At 37.0% G+C, this 20,611-nt stretch overlaps 1 protein-coding gene across 10 annotated transcripts in view; it reads left to right on the forward strand.

The window, feature by feature from the left end:
* Window positions 1-20,611, forward strand: part of DLG1 (discs large MAGUK scaffold protein 1) — a 169,302-nt gene that overhangs the window by 14,296 nt on the left and 134,395 nt on the right. For all 10 annotated transcript variants that reach the window (XM_074877519.1, XM_074877503.1, XM_074877504.1 and 7 more), the window contains exon 3: window positions 1,471-1,637. In XM_074877519.1, the coding sequence (XP_074733620.1) occupies window positions 1,471-1,637 (167 nt within the window). The remainder of the gene's footprint in view (window positions 1-1,470; window positions 1,638-20,611) is intronic.

The following is a 20,611-nucleotide window of genomic DNA, read 5'->3' on the forward strand; positions in this document are numbered from 1 at the left end:
TAATGTTAATGCAGCTACAAGACAAATATGCAACTGAAGAAGCTAATGTGAAAGATAGATTTAAAGACAATTTGTATCTCTTAGGCTGCTTTGCTCCTGTATATCTAGGTCACTTAACATCTCCTGCAACCCTCACTGCTATTTCTTCCAATCAGCAGCACTAAGAGCAAGTATAACTTTAAAAATTAATGTAAGCAGTTGATAGGAATTTGACTCTTGCTCAGAGAAGAGACACAAATGGAGTTTGAGAATTGTGGTCTTCTAAACTGTTAGAGAGCAGGAGTGCAATTTCTATGTAAAAAAAAAAAAAAATCTAAGACTGGAACACCAGCAACAGTTAGACTTCTCTTATTTGTGTGGGGTTTTTTTGTGGTACAGCTTTATAAAGAAATTAAGTTATTGTATCTCTGTTGCTGACTCTGGGCAACCTCTGAAAAGCTACAAGATTCTGCTGATTAAAGTTCTCCTTACTCATGGCTGGATCCTATTTACTTGGGGTGACTGTTTCTGTATGTTTGTTTTCTGTGAAGTTGGTGTAACTGAAAACATGAATTTACAACTCCTGTTTAGCAGATTTTTACTTTGAAGATGATACTAAAAGCTTTATAAGACAACTTCATTTGTCTCCCCTTCCCTTAGCCTATACCTTTTCAGATTTTTGTTTTTTAATGTATTTACAGATGTGATTACAGTTGTGTTAGCAAGTTTCATATGCTTATACTTCACAGAAACACCTTTTATGCTTCTCTAGATTGTGTTATTTTTATTGGTGCTTCATGTAGTGGATAGGATGTCATTAAAAACACCAATACAGCTAGAGTCTTGTTCCCTAGAAGTTTCCAGTTGATTTTTCAGGGTTATAGAAAAAGCTGTTTATTCATTCATAAGTATGACTTGTAATTCATACTGTTAAAAGTTTCATCCTATTTCTGTTACTTAGACTAAAAAAGCAGATGAGGACCCATCCTGATCAATTTCCTTTTTCCTAACTTCTTGCAACTTTTCTTGATGATTTCATCAGTATACTTTTTTCCTGTGGTCATCTAATTAAAATATACCACAAAAAAGACCTTTTGATGTTGCCCATGAACATTAGAATTCAGCTAACCAAAGGCTGCATTAGATGAAATAATGCAGACCATAACTTGAAGCATAGACACCCATCCCTTCTACTATTCCGCTGTGGTTATTCCGTACGCTTCTGCCATTCCTGCTGCAGATCATGCTACTGGGGTTGGTGGCAGAAGTCGAAAGTGAGTGGGGACACTTAGGCTCTGAGATATGGGATGTAAAGAGCGAGTTGTATATCCTGTGGGGAGGTTCATGTGATCTTGGTGATACAGCTTCATCTATAATAGATAGATAAAGTAGTAGGTATCTAATTTGTTTTGCAGGAGGAAGATGGTGTTAAGATCAGAATGTTTTAGTAACTATAAAGCTTAACTTCTCAATTTTTTTTCACGTGTTTAGATATTCAAGAATTTTATGAAGTGACCTTATTGGACAATCCAAAATGCATTGATCACTCTCAGCCATCTGAACCAATACAGCCTGTGAATACCTGGGACTTCTCCAGCCTTCCAAGCACAACAGTGACATCAGAAACACTGCCGAGCAGCCTTAGCCCAAGTGTAGAGGTAGGATATAGAAACTGCTGTTTTATTTTTCTGATTGGGACTATTAGCTCAACGTTGTTCTCTACACTTCCTTCATTTTATAAAATATTTATTTCAATAGAAAACTTACATTATTAAGATCAATAGTCATAGGGGATTTAAATATTGAAATGTTTAGTAACAGATGTATGCCTTTTGCTTAGTCAAAAATTTATAAACTTTGTTTGTCAAATGTACCACTAAGTGACCATTAAATTGGATTTATGCTTTGAATTTGGAACCTTGCAGACAGGCTTGATATGCTTTTACTCATCCATACTGATGACTCTTCTGTCATTAATCCATTAATAATTTGGGAAATCTGAAGCTATATCTTTCTGATAGTAAAATTTTCCATCTGTTCATAAGAAATTCTCTGCAACTTCCATCTGTGTTCTGGAAGGACTTTTTTTGAAAACTAGATGAATACAGTTGTCCCTAGTGAGTGGTTCAAAAACTGAGCAGGGAAATGCACATTGATGTGTTTTTCCTGAATCAGGATTTCCCTGTTCAAGTTACAATGTTGCTTGATTTCTATTGCATCAGACCTATTGTTTGTCCCCAAAGAGGTGAACTTTGTTTCAAGTGTGCCTTCAGTACAGACAGCATTAGCAAAGGTGTGTGAGCTTCACAGTAATAACTGAAGGCAGTGTGCTGTGATGACCCATTTTCATGAAATGGTAATAGAGCTGAAGAGCACTGGGGGGAGAACAGCCAAAGGACCAGTGCTGCAGCCTGTAGGGAAGCTCAGAAACTTGTACTGCTCAGCAAGGTAAAGTGGTAAGGATGCTTTACTGAGTGAACTCTATCAGAAGCTGCTTGATCTGTGTAAGAAGTCCTTTTAGCTGCAGAACATAAGCAAATGTGTGATGTGCTAGGGAGTTTGTGCAGTTTAAAAAAAGTGCTTTTTAAAAATTTGTCATATTGAAGCTAGTATGAAATGCATCAGAAATGCCTTAAAGGAATCTATAGAAAAAATGCAAGAGCTGTTTTGTGTTCTATCAGAAAGTAGAAAATGGCTAGTAGATAAAAGATGAGTCTAGCCAGGGACAAGATTTATATATTGCTGAGATCAGTCATTAAAATATCTTTACATGAAAAAACTGAGCAGCCTAGGTATACTGTATTTTTAGGTTTGTAAGTAATTGAACACTGAGGGATTAAAAATCTAGTTGAACTTGCAGTGTAGGAATAGATGATTTTCCTTTGATTTTTTTTTTTTTAGTCTTATTTATACACTGGAAAACTTAAATTATATGTCTCTTTGGAATCTTAGTTACCTGAAATTGCCTAGAGAAGGTCACTGTCATCATAGTCACCTTAATGAAAATTTTCTCCAAGAATTATCATCTTTGGAGAAAATGGAGTAATGCTAGGGTGTATGAGAAATAGTATGGAAAACACCATTGTACTATTTACTTGTATGCCATCATCTAAATCTTAGGCTTCAAGCTGTAGAACTTCTCTTTCTGAAGGTATGGTGGAAATAAAGTCTCTTAGAAGCAGGGGCAAAATGGACTGTAGACAATAAGGTGGGCAAGGATAGGCAAAGTTTATTTTGTCTAATGAGGGGTTTTGAAATAAGCTGGTTCTAATGCATTTCATGTTTGCATGTGCAGAGAACTTAATGAGGCAGTTTAAGAGTCATTATAGTTGCCCTTGGTCGTGGAGGATGGATGGAGTTCCAGAAAATTGCAGATGGACAAACACTTAAAAAGGGCATATATAGCAGCAAGGCAGGAAAGGAGGATCCAGGTTTAACAAGTACAGGGAATGATTCTGCAGTCTTTTTGTAGCTCCTTGAAAGTGATAAATGAGCCAAATAACAGCCATCATAATTGTTATAACAGTTTTGTCAAACAGTTTCTTTCTAATGTAGTAATAGTTGTGGTTGGAAGAAACAGTAAATGTGATAAATTCTGACCTCAGTAAAACTTCTGGCATGGTTTAACAGGCTATCTTTTGAGATAATTTATCAGTTAAAATTTCTAAAAAATGCATCCTAGTTTGAGTTATTAGTGAAAATATCCTGATTAAATTATAAATTAAACCATGGGAGGAGAATGGTGTGTTGCTTCAGAAGCCATGAGCAGTTGAAGTAATTAATGGGCAGGCTCTAGTTCAGCAGCACCAAGTACAGTGTCCTGCACTTTAGTTGTACTAAAGTAGCATAAACAAGTTGAATAAAGTAGCATAAAGAGGTTGAATAGTTAAGAAGTGGTTTCTCAGGAAAGATCTGGGTCATTTTTGTATCTCAAGGTGAGTCAACCATGGCATGTTAATACATGAAAAGAAACACCTTATTGATGTAAGTGTGGTGTAAAACTGTTCTGTTCTACTTGGTCTGCATAAGGCTTTGCTGGAGATGTAAAATTTAAGGTACTGTGGTGCAAAAAGATGTAGAAGAATTTAAGTGCTTAGAGATTGACAGGGAAGTTTGAAAAGCTTAAAAAGAAGTGAAGACTGGAAAGATTTGGTGCTGCTTAAAAGAATTGAATACTTAATTGGGAAACAGTTTTCCTTTGTAGGCTAATGTAAAAAAAGGAAGATAATATTTTTTGCCTATACAAGATGTATTAGACTTACACTATACTAATAGGCTTAGCAAAAACATTTTAAATGTTTTCCGAAGCACCAGAATAGCTGTATGTGGGCAAATCTCCCTTACTGAAGGTCTTTAAAAGCAGTGTAACTGTCTTAAATGGCTGAAACGTTGGGGGTTTTTCCCTTTTAAATACACCTTGGAACAGTGTAGTGGACTTGAGGGTTTATGTCCCTACCAAGCCATTTTGTTGTTCCAACCATAGCATAGGTTTTGTGCTTCCACTATAGGGGAAACTTGCTGAAATCTAAAGTACAGAATAGTGCATATTGTTTAATCCAGGCTTTGTGATTATTCTCCCCCAACCCTTTCCAGAAGCTGGAAAGCTTATCCTATAAAAGTTTGCTTAATTTGCGACCGTGACGTCCACAATAAGAAAAACTAACTTACCAGCTAAAGGGTAGTGTTGTCCTTGTTTCTTTCTAAATTTTACATAGACCCATGTGAAGGTGCAATTTAATTACAAAGTTGCATCTTTAGTTTTTATTGCCCTGTGCTAGTAGACTGCCAGTGTCCATGACACTCCACGAGTGACAAGAGGCACATTATCATGGCAAGGTTACTAACGTGTTGTAAGGAAGAATGGCCTAATTTGGGAGGTCTCACCATAGACTTCAGTGTATGTTCTCAGCTGAGATGTTTGCTGGATAATACATCTGCTTCTCCAGTACAGTCTGGTGATCATGGTATATAGTGTTACGTAACAGAACCTGATATAGTGTGAAATACTTGGTCATTTTTCTAAGTGGCCCAGATTTGAACATCTATGACAAAGCTACCTGTCTTCATTCAGATTTTTTTTGTCTCAAGCATCGTGTGAAAGTCAGACAGTTGTTTGACCTTTGGTATATGAAGGTCAGATTTTACATTTACTGCCAGTATTTAAAAGCATAATTGCATATATTGATGTTGATCTTAGTTTATGTGAAACTGAAACCAAACTTTTCTCACAGTCTATTGCCAACAGTAAATGTTACCTTGTATTTCATTAGTTAGAAAACTGCTTACACATTATAGTTGTAAAGATGGACAATTTTGAAGAGTGGTAGTTCACTGTTGGTTTCATTTGCTTTTTCTAGTATATCTGAATGTCTTGGTTTAGCTTTCAAGTATGTATGAAAATTGTTACAGTAAACATATAATCTTGTACATTTTATTGGCCTTAATTCTTTCTTCAGTGACTGTTCTTTGATTTATACACTTGAAAGGCAATAACTTTCCCTCAATATTTTGAAATTTAATAAAAATGATGAGGACAAATTCTTATGTATTGACAGTTTATATTCCACATACTTGGTATGTGTAGTACGTGAAAAGTAATGTTTTTATCCTGTGAAACTTAATGCATTTTGGTTTCAATAATATCCTGCTTTTTTAGCTACTTAGGTTTATTTTTAATATTTGGTTTTAATCAATCCAAGGGCATAACAATTCCAGTACAGTATGTATTTAATTACTTGTTTTGCTTGCTGGAATTTACTAGAGATTGGAAGGAACTCGAGTTTAGTATATCTGATTTTCTTCATAGCAAGCTTTTTTTTTCAACAGAAACTGTCACTTTTTAGACTTGCAAGGCTGCTGCCCAATTCGCTATTAGTTCATTAACCAGATACAACCAGATCGGCATACCAGATGCGCTTTGAGATTATTTTAGCTATATTCTGTTGCTTGCCAGGCTGGTAGTACTGTAGGCGATAAGAATGGGACACGTTTTTTTTCTTGCTTGCAAATTGTTAGCCTTCGAAGTAATACCTTCCAACCCTGTTTCTTTTACCTTAATGATATATTTTTGTTGTAGTTATTTTGGGCCAAATGAGTATTCTTCCAGCTGACACTTTGATGGTATATGTGAGTGTTTCTTGAGAGTGGGAATATAATGCTCCCCTAAAGTGATTAAGGATTGTATTACACGAACTTTCTACACAGCTGACTTTGGGAATGACTTTTTAGCAATGCGTGCTTGTGTATATACATAGAATAGTGGTATACAAGCTTAGGTTGTCTGAGGACTTTTGATGGGACATAGCCTAGTTCTGCTTTTGCCTTCCTGCTTCTGGATCAAAAGACTTGAGTTTGTAATCCTCACAGGTTATTGTGTTAGAGAAAATTAGAGCTACAGATTGCAGTTTTCCTGTTCACAGCAATCTGTCATCTTTTCCATGCTTTATGTTTCCTGGAACCTTGTTTGACAGTTTTATTTGTTTTACTCCCCAGTACAAAAAGATGGGGGGGGGGGGGGGGGGGGGGGGAATAAAGGAGAAATTCAAGACAGTCATAAGCAAGAAAGGAATGTTAATCTTTTCAGTACTAGAAACTAGCAAAAAAAATTCAATTTGAAAAGGGCGAAAGGCGCATACCTTTTTCTTACGTGCATTAAATACTGAGTTCTATGTATGCGTTGGCAAAGCAGCTAACAAATCTAAACATCTCTTACTACTAGTAATCGTGTGAGAAGTATGTGTACAGGAGGGACCAGTCTTTTAAGCTGTTGGCTGTGATATGTAGTGCCATCTGTAGGTGGGACAGTTTGTGTTTTAGAAATACTTGGTGAAACTTGAATCACTGGTAGAAATCTCCTTTGACCTGAGTAGTGCATTGTTAAGGAAATAGTTGACTTGTGACGTTTTTTTTTTTTTAAATCTGTAGGGTATGTTTCAATATTGTGATTGTTTTAAATCTGAAAAGTTAAGTTAAAAAGTGTTTGCTGTTTAGCTTGAATTAAAAATAGCCATGATAATTTCATTTTAGATGTTGAAAAAAATCCCCACTGAACACTGTCTCAAAAGAAATGTTTTGTCTTAGGAGGTGGAACTCGATCTGGAGTGTCTTACAGTTGGGCTAACAGATTGCTGTATTTAGTGAGTAATGAGTGCAGAAGACCTTTGGTCTGATCTGTGGTCCTGATGTATCTGCACGTGCCCACGTGTTTAGAGTCTGGCTTGTAGAGAGACTGTATGGCGCGCTGTCTTTAAGGCCTTTTGCCAATTTCTTTTAATAAAAAGAAAGCAAAAGAGGAAGTAAGGAAAATAGCTGAAATCATAGACATATCAGCTAAATTTGACACCAAGGCAGGGTGGAAATGAAACTCTAAACATCTTGGAATCATAAAATAATTCACTCTCACCTGTGAGGTGGATCAGATTACAAAGGGTTTCAACCAGCTGAGCCTTGAAAACCTCCAACGATGGGAACTGCAAAACTTTTCTGGCTGATCTGTTCCAATGCTTGACTACCCTCATGGTGAAAAATCTCTTCCTTATTTCTGACTGAAAACTCTGTTTCAATTTATTTGTAGTTCCTCATGTCTTTCCATCATGCACTTGGCTCTGTCTTCTGGGTAACCTCATTGGAGGTACTGGAAGAGTGCTTTTAAAGTTCCACTGAACTTTTTTCTCTAACCCAAGCCCTGTGCCATCATCCTCTCTTTAAAGGGCAAGTCTTCCAGCCCACTCACCATCTTAATGGGCCTCTGCATAGCTTGCTTCACGTTATCAATATCCTTGTTATACTGGGCAGCCCAAAACTGAATGCAGTATTCCAGATGTCTTATTAGAAGTGCCAAGCAAAGAGGAATAATAGTTGCTTGATATTACTGACTGGTTTTGCTACTGCCACTCCTGTTAGCCTCCTTTGCTATTAAGGCATACTGCAGGCTCATGTATGGTTTGCTCAGTATCTGTAAAAAGACAATAGTCAATGCGAATGTTTTGAAAAGGGATAGAGTTAAGCTAACCTGATTTTCACCTGCAGTATAGGAATTGGTTTTGTTTACAAAGCAAGTGGTGATGTCTTTTTAAGCTTTAAGACTGATAGCTTTGTGTAACTTCTTAGTAAGATGAGCTGACATAGTGTAAAGAACTCTGGCTGTATTGTTTCCAGTGGAATGAAAAAACCTGTGTTTAATCAGTAGCAGTTTGTATTCAAAGTGGAATGGTGCATCAAGCAGCTAATTGACGTCTTAGAGGAAAACTTGGAAAGAGATACCTGCGTATATAGAATACATTATTAAAGTGGCAGGATACTCAAGTTCTGTTTTTCTGTTTTCTGAATTTTAACTGCAGTATCCTCACCTGGCCTTTACAAATGCAGTCAGTTGTACCTGTTGTAATAACAGCTGTTCTGGGAAAATCCCACACCTATTGCACTGTCTTCAAATACCTTCTTTGCCTTAATATTTATAAAGATTCAGTACTGGCTAACTTGATGATATCCTATGTCTGATTGTTGTACTCACTGTTATGATACTGGTCCTTTATGCTTGTATCTGTATGTGTGTATTGCCTGTTATTTGTATCAACTCCTTTTCTGCAGAATTGGTGTGCTTGTTTTATTTGAGCACCTAATAGGGTATAGTCTTGTGTCACTCAGGAGCCTCATTGCTTTCTCTGTGTTGACTTTACAGTGGGGAAATGGTATTTGGCTTGCTATATATTTTGCCTTCCATTCTTGAAATCCAGGCTGTTTGAACAAATAAAAGAATGTGAATTTTGAACCAAAGCTAAAGTCTTCCAGGGAAGGCTTCTGGTCAAACTGAATGCAAAAGCAAACAAACAAAACCCCAGTGCTCTGTTCAGGATGCGTACACAAGCAGTAAAAAAATCTGCTATTTCTAAAAACTTACCTTTCTCGATTCAGAAGTAAATAGATAACCTACAAAAAATGATGTGAATTTGGTATCTAATTATGTTGGGTTTTTTTAAACTTGTAATAACTACATCTTGCAGCTGGGTTCAAAGGTAGCTAGATAAATTAGGTTACAGCATCTTACAATTTTAATGCTTTCTTTACTAAAGAAACTGAGAAAATGCTTGCAGTGATGATAGTGCTTGATCTTTACTGAGTCTTTGAAATGTCTTCTCAAATATGCTGAAGTTGGGCCATTGACATACCCTTAAGCCGAGCTGAGCCTGCTTCTCTGGTTACACCTGTGACAGCTGTGTGTTATGCAGGTTTTCTCACAGAATCTGAGAGAGAATTAGCATTTAAATAACCATATGCACTTCTAAATTTTCAGATAGATGAAGAAATAACTTATCTGCAAAATCAGTATTTTCCAAAGCATTGTTTTCATTTGCGTGATTTATTTCTATGCATGGTTTACCTGTGCATGAATTTTCCTTCAGTTATTTGGTGACTTTGTAGATAGAGTCTCTCACCTTGGAAAAAGAATAAGCCTGTGACACACAAAAAGTGACTGCCAAACATAACCTGAAAGAATTGGTAGATAATTCAAGGCAAGAAAAAACTATCTCTTTCCTTTGTGTTTCCCACATGAGAATCATCCTTTGTGTTTTAATATTAATGCCACAAATAATGGTGAATGGAAATATACTTCTTTCTTCTGGCCAAACTGTATAGAATAGAGCTGTTGCTGATGGTTACTGAGATCACTTGGAACTGACAGGACAGAGAGGTTTATTTTCAGTAAGTATGAATGACATGAAGAGATTGCAGTGCTTCTCACCAAATCACTAGAATAATAGTGTTTTTAATGGCTAGCAGTACTATGTGGAAATGTCTCACTCTTCAGTGCATTAAAAATGGGGCTTTTCATGCATTTCATGATTTTGATTCAAGTTTTGGTGTGTCCTTTAATGTCTTGCTGTTGCTCCTCACAATACAATTTAAAGTAAATAAGGTTTTAAGTTATTTTATTAAATTGTTTAATTCCAGTAGTTTTAGTTCTGGTGTCCTTACCTAGTTCTCATTTTGAAAAAACCTTTCTTCTGAGCTCCAAAATTTAATACATGCTTGCTCATTCAAGGACTTGTAAAATTTGTCTTCAAGAAGCTATATTATTGTTTCTTGTGCTAAACTTCATGAGAGTTTGAATCTTGGTCAATCTTTTTTTAATATTTATTTTTTTATTTCCAATGAAAAGTCTGCAGAAACTGCTTTTGGACTAGAAAATACTTTAAGTACAGTGCTCTCTTTTTTTGAGTGCTTATTCACCTGTGTACTATATTTATGAAAACGTGTATTGGTGTTTGCTACAAATTCTTTTGCTCTACCAGTATGGTATATGTGTGGTGTCTTTTTCTATGTGGGCATTCTCTTGTTTGTGCTTAGCTGAAGATGGGTCTTGAGCGAACTGTGCAGAGAGTTACCAGAAGGGCTTTTAATCCATTGTAGTGGTGCAGTGATTGGTAAAGGGCTCTAATGTAGCTAGGTTGTACATGCTATTCTGATCCATGCAGTGGATGTGTTACTACTTCTCAAGCGTGCTTGTTAAGAGATGACTTTCTGTGCCCTCTGAAGTGTTCAGCGTGCCTGTTCATGATGAGCAGTCTGATCCACAAATCGTCAGCAAAGAAATGCCTTTTCCCCACCTCTCTGGATAGGTCTCTTTTCCACAACTCATAGTTTGCATTGGCAACCTGACAGATGTTATGTGCTTCCTATGACAAGACTAGTGGGCCTCAGGTCTTGTTAAAAGGATGATAGTGAGTGGGAGGGGAAAAAAATGGTGTGATGATGATCCTTAGTTCTGAAAGAGTCCCAAAGACGGCAACAGAAGAAAAAATTGGGGAAAAAGAAAGTGATTGATCCTGAACGTAAACTGGTTGTAGCCAGGATTAGTCTGCAGAAGCTTAATCTTGAACCAAGGTGGCTGAGAGAAATTTGAGTGATGAGGAAGTATCATTGACCTTTCCCTTCATAGACACAGTGTGAGGGGCAAGCCTAGTTTGCGTGTGCTATTGGGGCTCCTAAAGTGAAGTTTGTGCAAGAAACGTAAATGTGGACTGACTGAAAGTCTTGGACTAGTCCAGGATATTTCTGGGCAAGACACTGGACATGTGCCAAGTCACCCAAAAATGCATTTTCTCCATTTCCCTTATTTTTTTGGATGCTTACACTTTGTTAATTTCTCTGAATTTTACAATCTTCCTGACAGAAGACTTGGGAAATTAAAGAATAATTTTTATGTGGGGTACCTTGTGTGCGTTCAGCTACGAAGTAATTTTTTTTCTTTTCTGATGAAGAGGGAAGTTCCATCAGCTTAACTGGTGCTTTTCTGCTTTCTGAAGTCAGAAGTTTTAGACTTCTGTCTGGGTTGAGAGTTGTCAATCTGAAAGATGTGTATTTTTCCCCACTGATGCTTTGCAGCAGTGAAGACTTCACCTAGGTGTTCATAGTAAAAATTCTTCACAGACTTCATAGACAATGTAAAAATGGAAAGTATCTCTGCCTTGATTTGGTGGACACACAGGGTAAAAATCCTGGTCTTGGTGGCTGAATGTAAGATTTACCTTGAAATTCCATTAAAGCTGAGGGGGGTTGTTTTTACTAGCATGCAATCAAGCTTTTATTTAACAGTTTGGGATTTTTGGGGTGTGGGTTGGGTGTGTTTTGTTTTGTCAAATCAGAGGATTTTTTTAATGTTCTCCTTTTCCTCTTTGTCCTGTAAAGGTACCACCTGCCCACAAAGTAAAATGTGTAATTTTAGGAAGAATACTTCCTTTATTCTTAACTTTTTATTTTCTGCCCCTCCCCCTGCCCTCATTGCCCCCCAGCCTGCCACCCTCCTAGTATATATAGCAGAGCCAGGGAATCAAGTGGAGTAAAGTTGCAGAAAACTTAAAGGGAATAGTGAGAATGCTCTAGATACATACTTAGGATATTATAGAGTCATTTGCTGATGTGAAATATAATCAGTTTGGCTAGTTGTACATCTTGGACTAAAAGCAAAATGATGCAGATGAGATTTAATAGCTTGAAATTATTTATTGAATTTTATCAGTATACTTCATTGTGTTTGTAGCTAAGGTGTTAGTGGGAGACCTAATGGGACAAGATAGCAGAAACTGAGTTAACTAGTTGCTTTCAATGCCTCTTGTGGGAAATTAATGTAATAAGGTTCATAGCAATGTATGAAACTGTCAATTTAGTGTTTCATAGGACATAGAAGGGTTTTTTGTGCCCAAGTGTTTGACCTTCCCCAGCTGTGATAATTAGGCAGAGAAGACAATGCCTGTGCACACAAACTTTGCCTTGTCACTGCATTACAGCCTTACAAAAGGAAATGAAATTCTAGGTTAATTCGAGGCTCAAAATAGCGTTTCTCTTGCAATATGCATTACTCTTTCCTTGCCACTTTCTTCTCTCCCTGTTCTACATGGAATATTCCATTCATTACTGCCTAAGAAATCAGTTATTTTGCAGTCTGCAAATGCTGAAATGACGTTAGAGGAGAAATACTTGCTTGCAACCAAAACTATTTTTGAACAAACGCTTCATTTTAGAAATTGTAACCAGCTAAGAAAAGCTGAATTGAGATTTTTTGCTGCAAAATAATTTTGTATTGCATTTCATCAAATGATTCCCTGTGATGCTCATGTGTTAGGTAATCCTGAAAGAGGAGTATATGAAATAGAATACGAGGAGGTACTTAACTGGTATGGAATAGGATTTGACATCTTTTGTAGGATATTTTCCAGGATAAATTTAAGTTTTTCAGACATAGGTAATCAAAACAGGTTAAGAATCTTTCATGAAACCTAAAGCATTTGTATTTTAGCCTGCTTTTTTTTTTTTCTCCACGGTGTTTCTACCTCTGAATGAATGCAAAGGGAAACCTGGCACGCATTCTACTGTTTTGACTATTAAATAAGTGTGCTCTTTCTTGTTCTGTTGAGATGGTGTTTAGCTGTGATTGAAAATAAACCTTTTAAATGTTTGGAAAGATACCTGCTATGCTGAAACGATGGATTGCTTATGCATTGTAACAACAAAGGTAAGATGCTAAAGCTTTTGATTAATGCCTACAATCTTTGAAGTTCTTGTTGAATCTTTTTTCCAGTTTTTGTCAACCTGTAATGAAAATGTCTTGATGGTTTTCTAGTGTTGATTTTTAACTTTAACTGCACAGATTGCTAAAATAAATTCTGTAGCTGTTGCTAAGAACAATCATAGATGTTAACTCTTCTAAGAGCCAATTATGCCCATATTGAAAAACTCAAGTGTGGTAGAATGATGAAATTTTTTGTCATTCTGCAGTAAGACTCTCTTCTACAAAAATTCACTCTCTTTTAAATGTGCTAAAATAATAGTTTGCTTTTTATTCCAGAATGAGGAATTCCAAATGATGTTTTACATGTCCTGATAAAGGTTATGTTTAAAATAATCAAAGAGAAGATGAAGAATCTGGGAAGTCCTGTTAGGGATGGATATATTTCAAGATGCTTTGTTATTTTCAGATTTTGCTGCTTTGAGATGAAGACACCCAGATAGCTTAGTGTTGTTACTTCTGTGCTAGGATAAAGTTTCACGTATGACTGTTTTTAGTACAGTTCACTTGTAACTGCTAAAGATAAAATCTGATGCATAAACAGAATGTATTAGTAGTGTGCTTGTGAAATATTGACTTGGTGAGTTTGTGTTTTTTGGAAGCTTTTTATTTTCTTGCAAGTGGTAAACTGTTCTGTATTGCTCCCTTTTCTCTGGATGTTCAAATAGTTGCATGTGTAATTTTTTTTTAACAAGCTACTTGTAGCATTTTTCTGGATTATTTGAAACCATAAAACTTGTTCATACAAACATCCTTCCCAAGAAGTATAATAAAATTGAAGATCTTTGAGAATATTATGTAGATTTAATGATAGCTTTTATAAGAGAAAAGATCAAGATGCTTATTGGTCTGGTTGACACAAGGAAGCATAGGCTGATTGGAATGGGTGAAGTTACCTTGTCTCACCATCAAAGGAGTTTTTCTGATGTCAGGTTTTTTGGGAAGTGAAACGTACCCTTTAAAATCACATTTGATTTAATAACATTCATTTGTGGCATTTCTCCTTTAGAATATTCTCTTTTGTACAGTGAGATTAGGATAAAATATTAATTCCTTGACTTTGGTCATATCAATATGTACCTTAATCTTGTTGTATTTCTTTTAAAAAAGGGAAGGACAGTGCTGTAATTTTCATAATTGAACTGCTCAACTTCAGTTTTATTTTCTGCACTTGCTTACCTTCCCATATCTACTTGTCTAAGAGCAGAAAGACAATTTATATAGAAAGTTAAGCCAACAGATGTATTCTGGGGAAAAAAAGTATTGTTTTTCAGTATGGTTAGCCTAACTCTGAGTGCTAAGCAAGTAAGACTGCTCACAGAACTGCTGCTCCGGAGAGGAAGAGATCATCCTGTCTGCACAGCATAGTTTTAGATGGGCTTAGACTGATCATGCATTTCCACGTGGAGTTATCAGCACTTAATCCTGTCTGCCTGTTTCATGTGAAGTTTTGGCCTCATTTAACTAAATGCTGCTGTAGTACCTTGTAGCTTCAACTAAAGCTGTTTGTTTACAGTGTAGCTTAAAGAACTGTTTGCTTCCCTGTGAACATGTGTGTATCTGATGACTCGAAAGTTGTAGTCTGGTGTAAAATACAATCCTTGTTTTTTTCCATAAACCTATTTCTCAAACAAAGGAAAATGAATGCATATAAGGCAATTTTGAAATTGACATTAAAGAAATGTATGATAGGATTAGTAATAACGTTACATGCTTCCCCTTTCTTCAGCTTGAGTGATGGAGTATATGAAACAATTTGTTGTTACTCTTTATTTCTGAATAGGGAAGAGAAGAATTTGGTCAGAAAGGTGAAATTTCTAATGAATTTAAGAAATCTTTCATAATTTGGTATTTGATAATTCTGACTTACTTAATTCAGAATTAAGATCTAGCTATGATGGGTGAACAGGTCCTTAAACTACTTTGTCGTGTCTTCTAAGGTCTTATTGGTTTACTTTGCACTAATCTAGTGCAAAGAGTACTGATTAATGCAGTATTTTTTTTCTCCTTATGTGGGCACATTCGGTTTGATGTAGGTAGGCAAATTTGCATCACTGCAACCATGGATACTATTAAGAGCAGGCATGTGGGCTGAGCTTACAGTAATGATTTTTATTTAAGTAACAGTTTTAAATGAGTTCATGGCACTTAAATATTCAGAATATGAAACATCATTAATTTTTTCAGAAAAACAATTTTTGAGCAGTCATTCTTAGTTTGGTTGTTCGGTAGTATACTTTCAGTAAAACAGTTGAATTATTTGAAGTGATGTAAAATTTCTTCAAATAATATTTCTAGTAAGACTAGTGCAAAAGAATGATTCTTCTGTACCATTTTTATTTCAGAATACTAAGCAACATGCTGCCTGGACTATACCAGAGCAGTATTGGTCTAGTCCAGTACCTCATTTTGACAGTAGCCTGAACCTGATATCTCAGGAGAGAGGAAGCATGTATGATATATCAGCCTGTTACCAAGGGAGAAGGATGAAGGTTTTTTCCAAGTTGTTAAACTTAAGTCATGAGTCCTCATAAATTCTGGATCAGCTCTGTTCTGGGTGAGCACAGTGGTGTGGCTGTACAAGGTGGGAGGTTGCATGGTGCCTGAACAGAGGAGCACAACTACAGCCAGCGTGGCTGAAGCTGGAAAGATGGCACTGAGTTTCTGTGATTCCCGCAGATTTCCTCACTTGGTTGTGCGGTGTACTGTAGTTTCGAGTCCCACTGTTGTCAATTTTCAGAATTTTCCTCAACTTCAGTGATTTGTGCCTCCTCACCTACCAGTTGCAAGTGTGAAAGGCAATGACAATCTCTTGCAAGAGATCCAATGCAGTACTTGAAGCAGAGTCAGCCTCAACTTCAGGCCAGGTTACCTAGGGCTCTGAGTAGGTGTTGTAAACCCCCTTGCCCTGTCTCAGTTTAACATTGTCTCTGCTGCTGTGCATAGCAAGGGCCAAGCTTTGTTTTCTTGGTAACCTTCTCTTAGACATTAGAAGGCTGCTGCTAGCTCTCGCAAAGCTGCCTTTTCTCCAGGGTTGAACAAGCACAGTTCCCTGAACATTCTTCCTTGTGCTTCCACTGCTTGACCATCTTGGTGTCTCTCCACTGTACTTGTTCCTGTATTACAGATATGATCTTACAAGTGTTTAAAAAAGCATAGGGAGAGACTATAATTCAAGTTTTGACCTTGTGGAGATACTGTGTGCATAAAAACTAAAAACTCCAATGTTGGTAGGAAGTAAATTGTGATGGAGGCAATTGTGTGAAAATGGAAACAGCTAAAATCTAAGCTTTTATGTATAAACTTGATGCAGAAATGACTTGGTGGGCCCAAAGGAGGATGCTTTCTTAAAGCAGAGGAACAAAATATAGAGTTTTGTGAATTTAAAATTGTAGAAGAGATGGAAACACAGTTATATGGAAATTATTACACGAAAAGCTTAAGAAATACCATGAGTACTAAATAGCCCACAACAGCCTTTCCAAGTTGGCACATGTGAATGATGTGTTTTGATGGGTTTTGGCAAGGAATTTCATTTTGCCAACATTCCATGTCCTCACTAAAAAGCAAATTGCTTTCCAAACATATTTGAATGGATTGCATATAAAGCATAGTTATCTGGTGAGCCAATTGAGTAGTGCTAATAATACACCACTTGGCTTTGATATGCCATCTGGTTATAGTGTTGAAGAAATGCGTGCAGAATCAGTCATCATAAAAACTTTGGGAAGTGAAAAAAATGGTGCATCACTAATGTTGGCAGTGCCAGCAGATGGTATGAAATTGCTCTTGCATGTAATCTTGAAGTATAATGCAATGCCAAAGAAACAGCTGCCTACTAGATAGTTGGTGTCAAAATCAAGGATGGTTGTCTGCAGACTAAAGGATTGCTTAACTTTCATTTGGAATAGGAGACCAAGCGTGTGAGTAATGTATGACATAGGTGGGTTTAAAGGGTATTTGACATAAACAATGAAGAATACAGGCAGAAAATACTAATCTTGTGGCCATGCTAGGAGAAATAATGTCCCAACTGTGTGTGTTTGTGGTTGCGAACAAGCCTTTAAGAAGCTTGAAGTTTTAATATGCAGAATGGACTTGGGCGGGGGGTCATGCTTCGAACCCCTACATGGCAAAGAAGCTCAATGCAACACAAGATACCATGAGGTTGGTTAAATCCAGAGGTTGTAGCTAAAGGACTTAAGAAATACTGTATTTCAATTCTGTGGGTGGAAGTGAAAGTGGTTTGAGTTTTGAAGATGAAAAGGTTTGAAGGTGATGAGCAAGGACACAAAGAGTGATGAAGTTGAAGGTGGCAGAGTGTGACAGTAGTGGAAATGATAAAGGGACCTGATATGCGAAATCTGAAAAGTTGTACTAAGAGAGCATGAGAAAATAGACCCATGTCATGCAAATAATTAGTAAAAGTTTGCATTCTTACTGTATATCGATTACAATGATATAATAAGCTTTCTGCATTTAACTTCTTTTTAAGGGGATTCTCTTAAGTTCAGAGTTATCTTTCTCTTAAGTGTTACTTGGTATTCTCCCAACCAACAGTTTAGGCCTCAAGGACTTCCTGGGCCAGAGGCAATTGCTGTAGTAATATTTGGCACTCTCTGTGGATTGTCTAGTCTCACCAAAATGCACATAAAATACAAAACAAAAGTATAAATCTGTGGCATATGTTTCATATACAGAGCATCTCCAGAGAAAATCTCTGTTTACATGTGTTTGATTGCTCTTTCTAAATGACTGCAAGTATGCAGGGTCATTTCACTGATAACACCAAAAATTATTAGAACAGTGTAGTTTTTCAGACAGAGACATCAGTGAAGTTTGTCTTTCTTTGAGCTTGTGTGCTTGAAGAAACTGGATGCCATGTAGCTGAGGTGCTTATATGAGGCTGATGAATCTTATGTGAAGCTCTTGAGTCTTTGTGTTTAAGTTCGTACTCGTTTCCCCTCCTGTTTTAAAAGCTGCTAATTAATACTATGGATAAATGATGAATTAGTTACATTTGGTTATTGCACAAGTTCTGAGTGTATTTTGGTTAGGAATTGACTGAAGAGCAGATAAAACAAGTGTCTGTAACATATCAGTATTTCCAGCAGTGGAATTATACAAAATGTGGACTGACTTTGAGAACATGGTATGGAATATGTTTAGGTTGGAGATGATGAATACTGCAGTAAAAAAGGAGAATAACTCTCTGAAATCAATCCTATAAATAAGACCCCTTTAAAGCATTTTCACAACTCCATTTGCCTGCTTGGAACTGTGTGGGTTTAATTCAGAGGAGCTGATGATTCTAACCTGAGTAATTTTCCAGGTAGGATTAATGGGAGCAGAGCATTGAAACATTCATTCCTGATCAGTTTTGCTTTGCTGTCCTTCTTTACTATGGGAGAAGAATTCTATCTGTGACTTCATGTGTGACAGTGATCTGATCTATCAGGTTGCTGCTACTGAGAGTGCTTCTACTTCCTTTTATTCACTGTTCACCTATTAGGAACCTAGTAGAACCTGGTGTGCTTTTCTGATGGCTAATGAGGTGAAAGCTGCTCTTGGAAAAGGTAGATGCTGGGGTGGAGAGTTGGAGAGTATTGAGTGATTAAATTGACTCAGCTGCCTGTGAAAAGGCAGGTAAAATAAGACTTACCATCTCAACACTTTGGAAGGAGAGGAGAGCAGTGATTCTTCAGCAAAATCAAAACGTTTGCTCTGACTGCTGCGCATGAAACTGGACCCTCAGAATGAACAGCTTTGGCATAGTTTCCTGTTGTAATGAAAACAGTGGGAGAAAACAGTGGGTGAATAAATGTAGGGTTGTTCGTAGTTGGACATATGGTCTCCAACACGATTCCTTCAGTAGGCAGAGGTATTTAGATTTCTTGATGGAAGAAAAACAAAAGGCTTCCTCTCTTGAAATGAGATTTCAGGGTGGCTGAACTCATTGGCTGATTATCTGGTATGCCACTAGTTGGTTTTGTTTTACTAGCTGGCACCATGCTTGATCACTTCTCTTTTGTGAATGCAGTAGCACCAGGGCTTTGTTAACATGAGGTGTGTTTTTACACTTTATTTGAGGCTTAATCATAGCCTGACTTATTGTCAGTGGGTATTACTCATACTTTCATAAGTGGTAATAACATTACTTGAATCTCATTTCTAGGACTGGTATTTACCAGACCTAAAAAAAGTAAAAGAGAAGACATCTTCAGGTGAAGACTATCACTGTTTAAGTGATATTTCAGCCTTGTTAAGTTTTGGTGGTGGCGTCTTTTTTTGGGGTGTGGGGAGATGAGATGGTTGAGGACCGTATGCTGCTACATCTTGGGTTTGGAGGAGGGAAGGACACACTTTAATGAAATTCTGATACACACTAAAAGAGTAACTGAGGGCTGCTGTCTTTAAAGGCCAATGTGGGCAGGAATCATCTGCATTTTCTGAACTTCTCTAAATGCCCAACTGAGAATGAACAGTCCTTAGGGTGTTTTAGTGACAAACCCGTACTGCCTGGAAGAATGATTCCCTCCTCTCCATTGTGTGAAAACATGAAAACAATAATTACTTATTTCGGTCCGTGTGCGTACTCTAACAGTGGCTTACTTTGTGCCCACATATAATACGTTGAGGACATTTTTGCTCCTTCCTTATCCTGGCAAGGCTAAGTGCACCGGCCGCCATTCCAGTTTCTCTCAAATGTGCCAATGAGATGGAGCACTCCAGTGCAGTGAATTTTCGTTCCTCTGTGGCCTATTCTTTCTTTCCTATTGGAAAAATACTCAGTGTGGTAGTTGCATTTAGCCATATGCATTTGGAGTGCCTTTATTACCTGGTGAAGACACCACCACTGAGGAATGTTTTGTTCACATGTTGCATATGCAATAGATGATGTGCAAGTGGTGTTGCTCAAGCTCCAGAGCTTTTCTCTTAAGCAGACTACAAAGGCTCTTCTGACTTGGGCTCTCACATGTACTGGGGTGGTGGGCTGGCCAAATGAGGGAGCACTGAATCTGGAACTGAACAGTCACATTTCTTGCACTTGGTTTTTATTTATTTCCATAACAACTCTGTTGAAGTCCTTGGAGTGTTATAATGATGAACTTGGTCCATTTTTCTTTGGTAATTAGAAGATGGCCTTTCACTTTTTGTACATGCATTATTTCTTTGAAAATGTATAGTAATTCAAAATTATGCATGTTTGGCTTGTAGTATATTCCTGTATCTTTTTGTAAATGTTTTAGCCAGAAAGAGACTTCTTATTCTTCAGTTTGCTGTTTTTCTATTTGAAAAAAAATATTTCATTCACATGTGGTAAAATGCAATTATTTACTACATGACTGAGTCCGAAAATCTACTTTGCTTTAGTTTAGAAAAGTGCAGTAGTTAAATTGAGTACAGTTTTCCTAAAAAAACCACCAACCAACCAAAAAAACCCCAACCCCCCAAAAAACCTAAAAGAGGAAGAAATGTCTGTTATGTAGTCTAGAGTGATGATGCTGTTGCAGTTTATTAAAAAAAACCCCAAACCAAACAAAAAATAAACAACCCTCTACAAAA

This window comes from Strix uralensis, chromosome 9 (assembly GCF_047716275.1).
Source record: "Strix uralensis isolate ZFMK-TIS-50842 chromosome 9, bStrUra1, whole genome shotgun sequence".
In the NCBI taxonomy this organism is placed as follows: Eukaryota; Metazoa; Chordata; class Aves; order Strigiformes; family Strigidae; genus Strix; species Strix uralensis.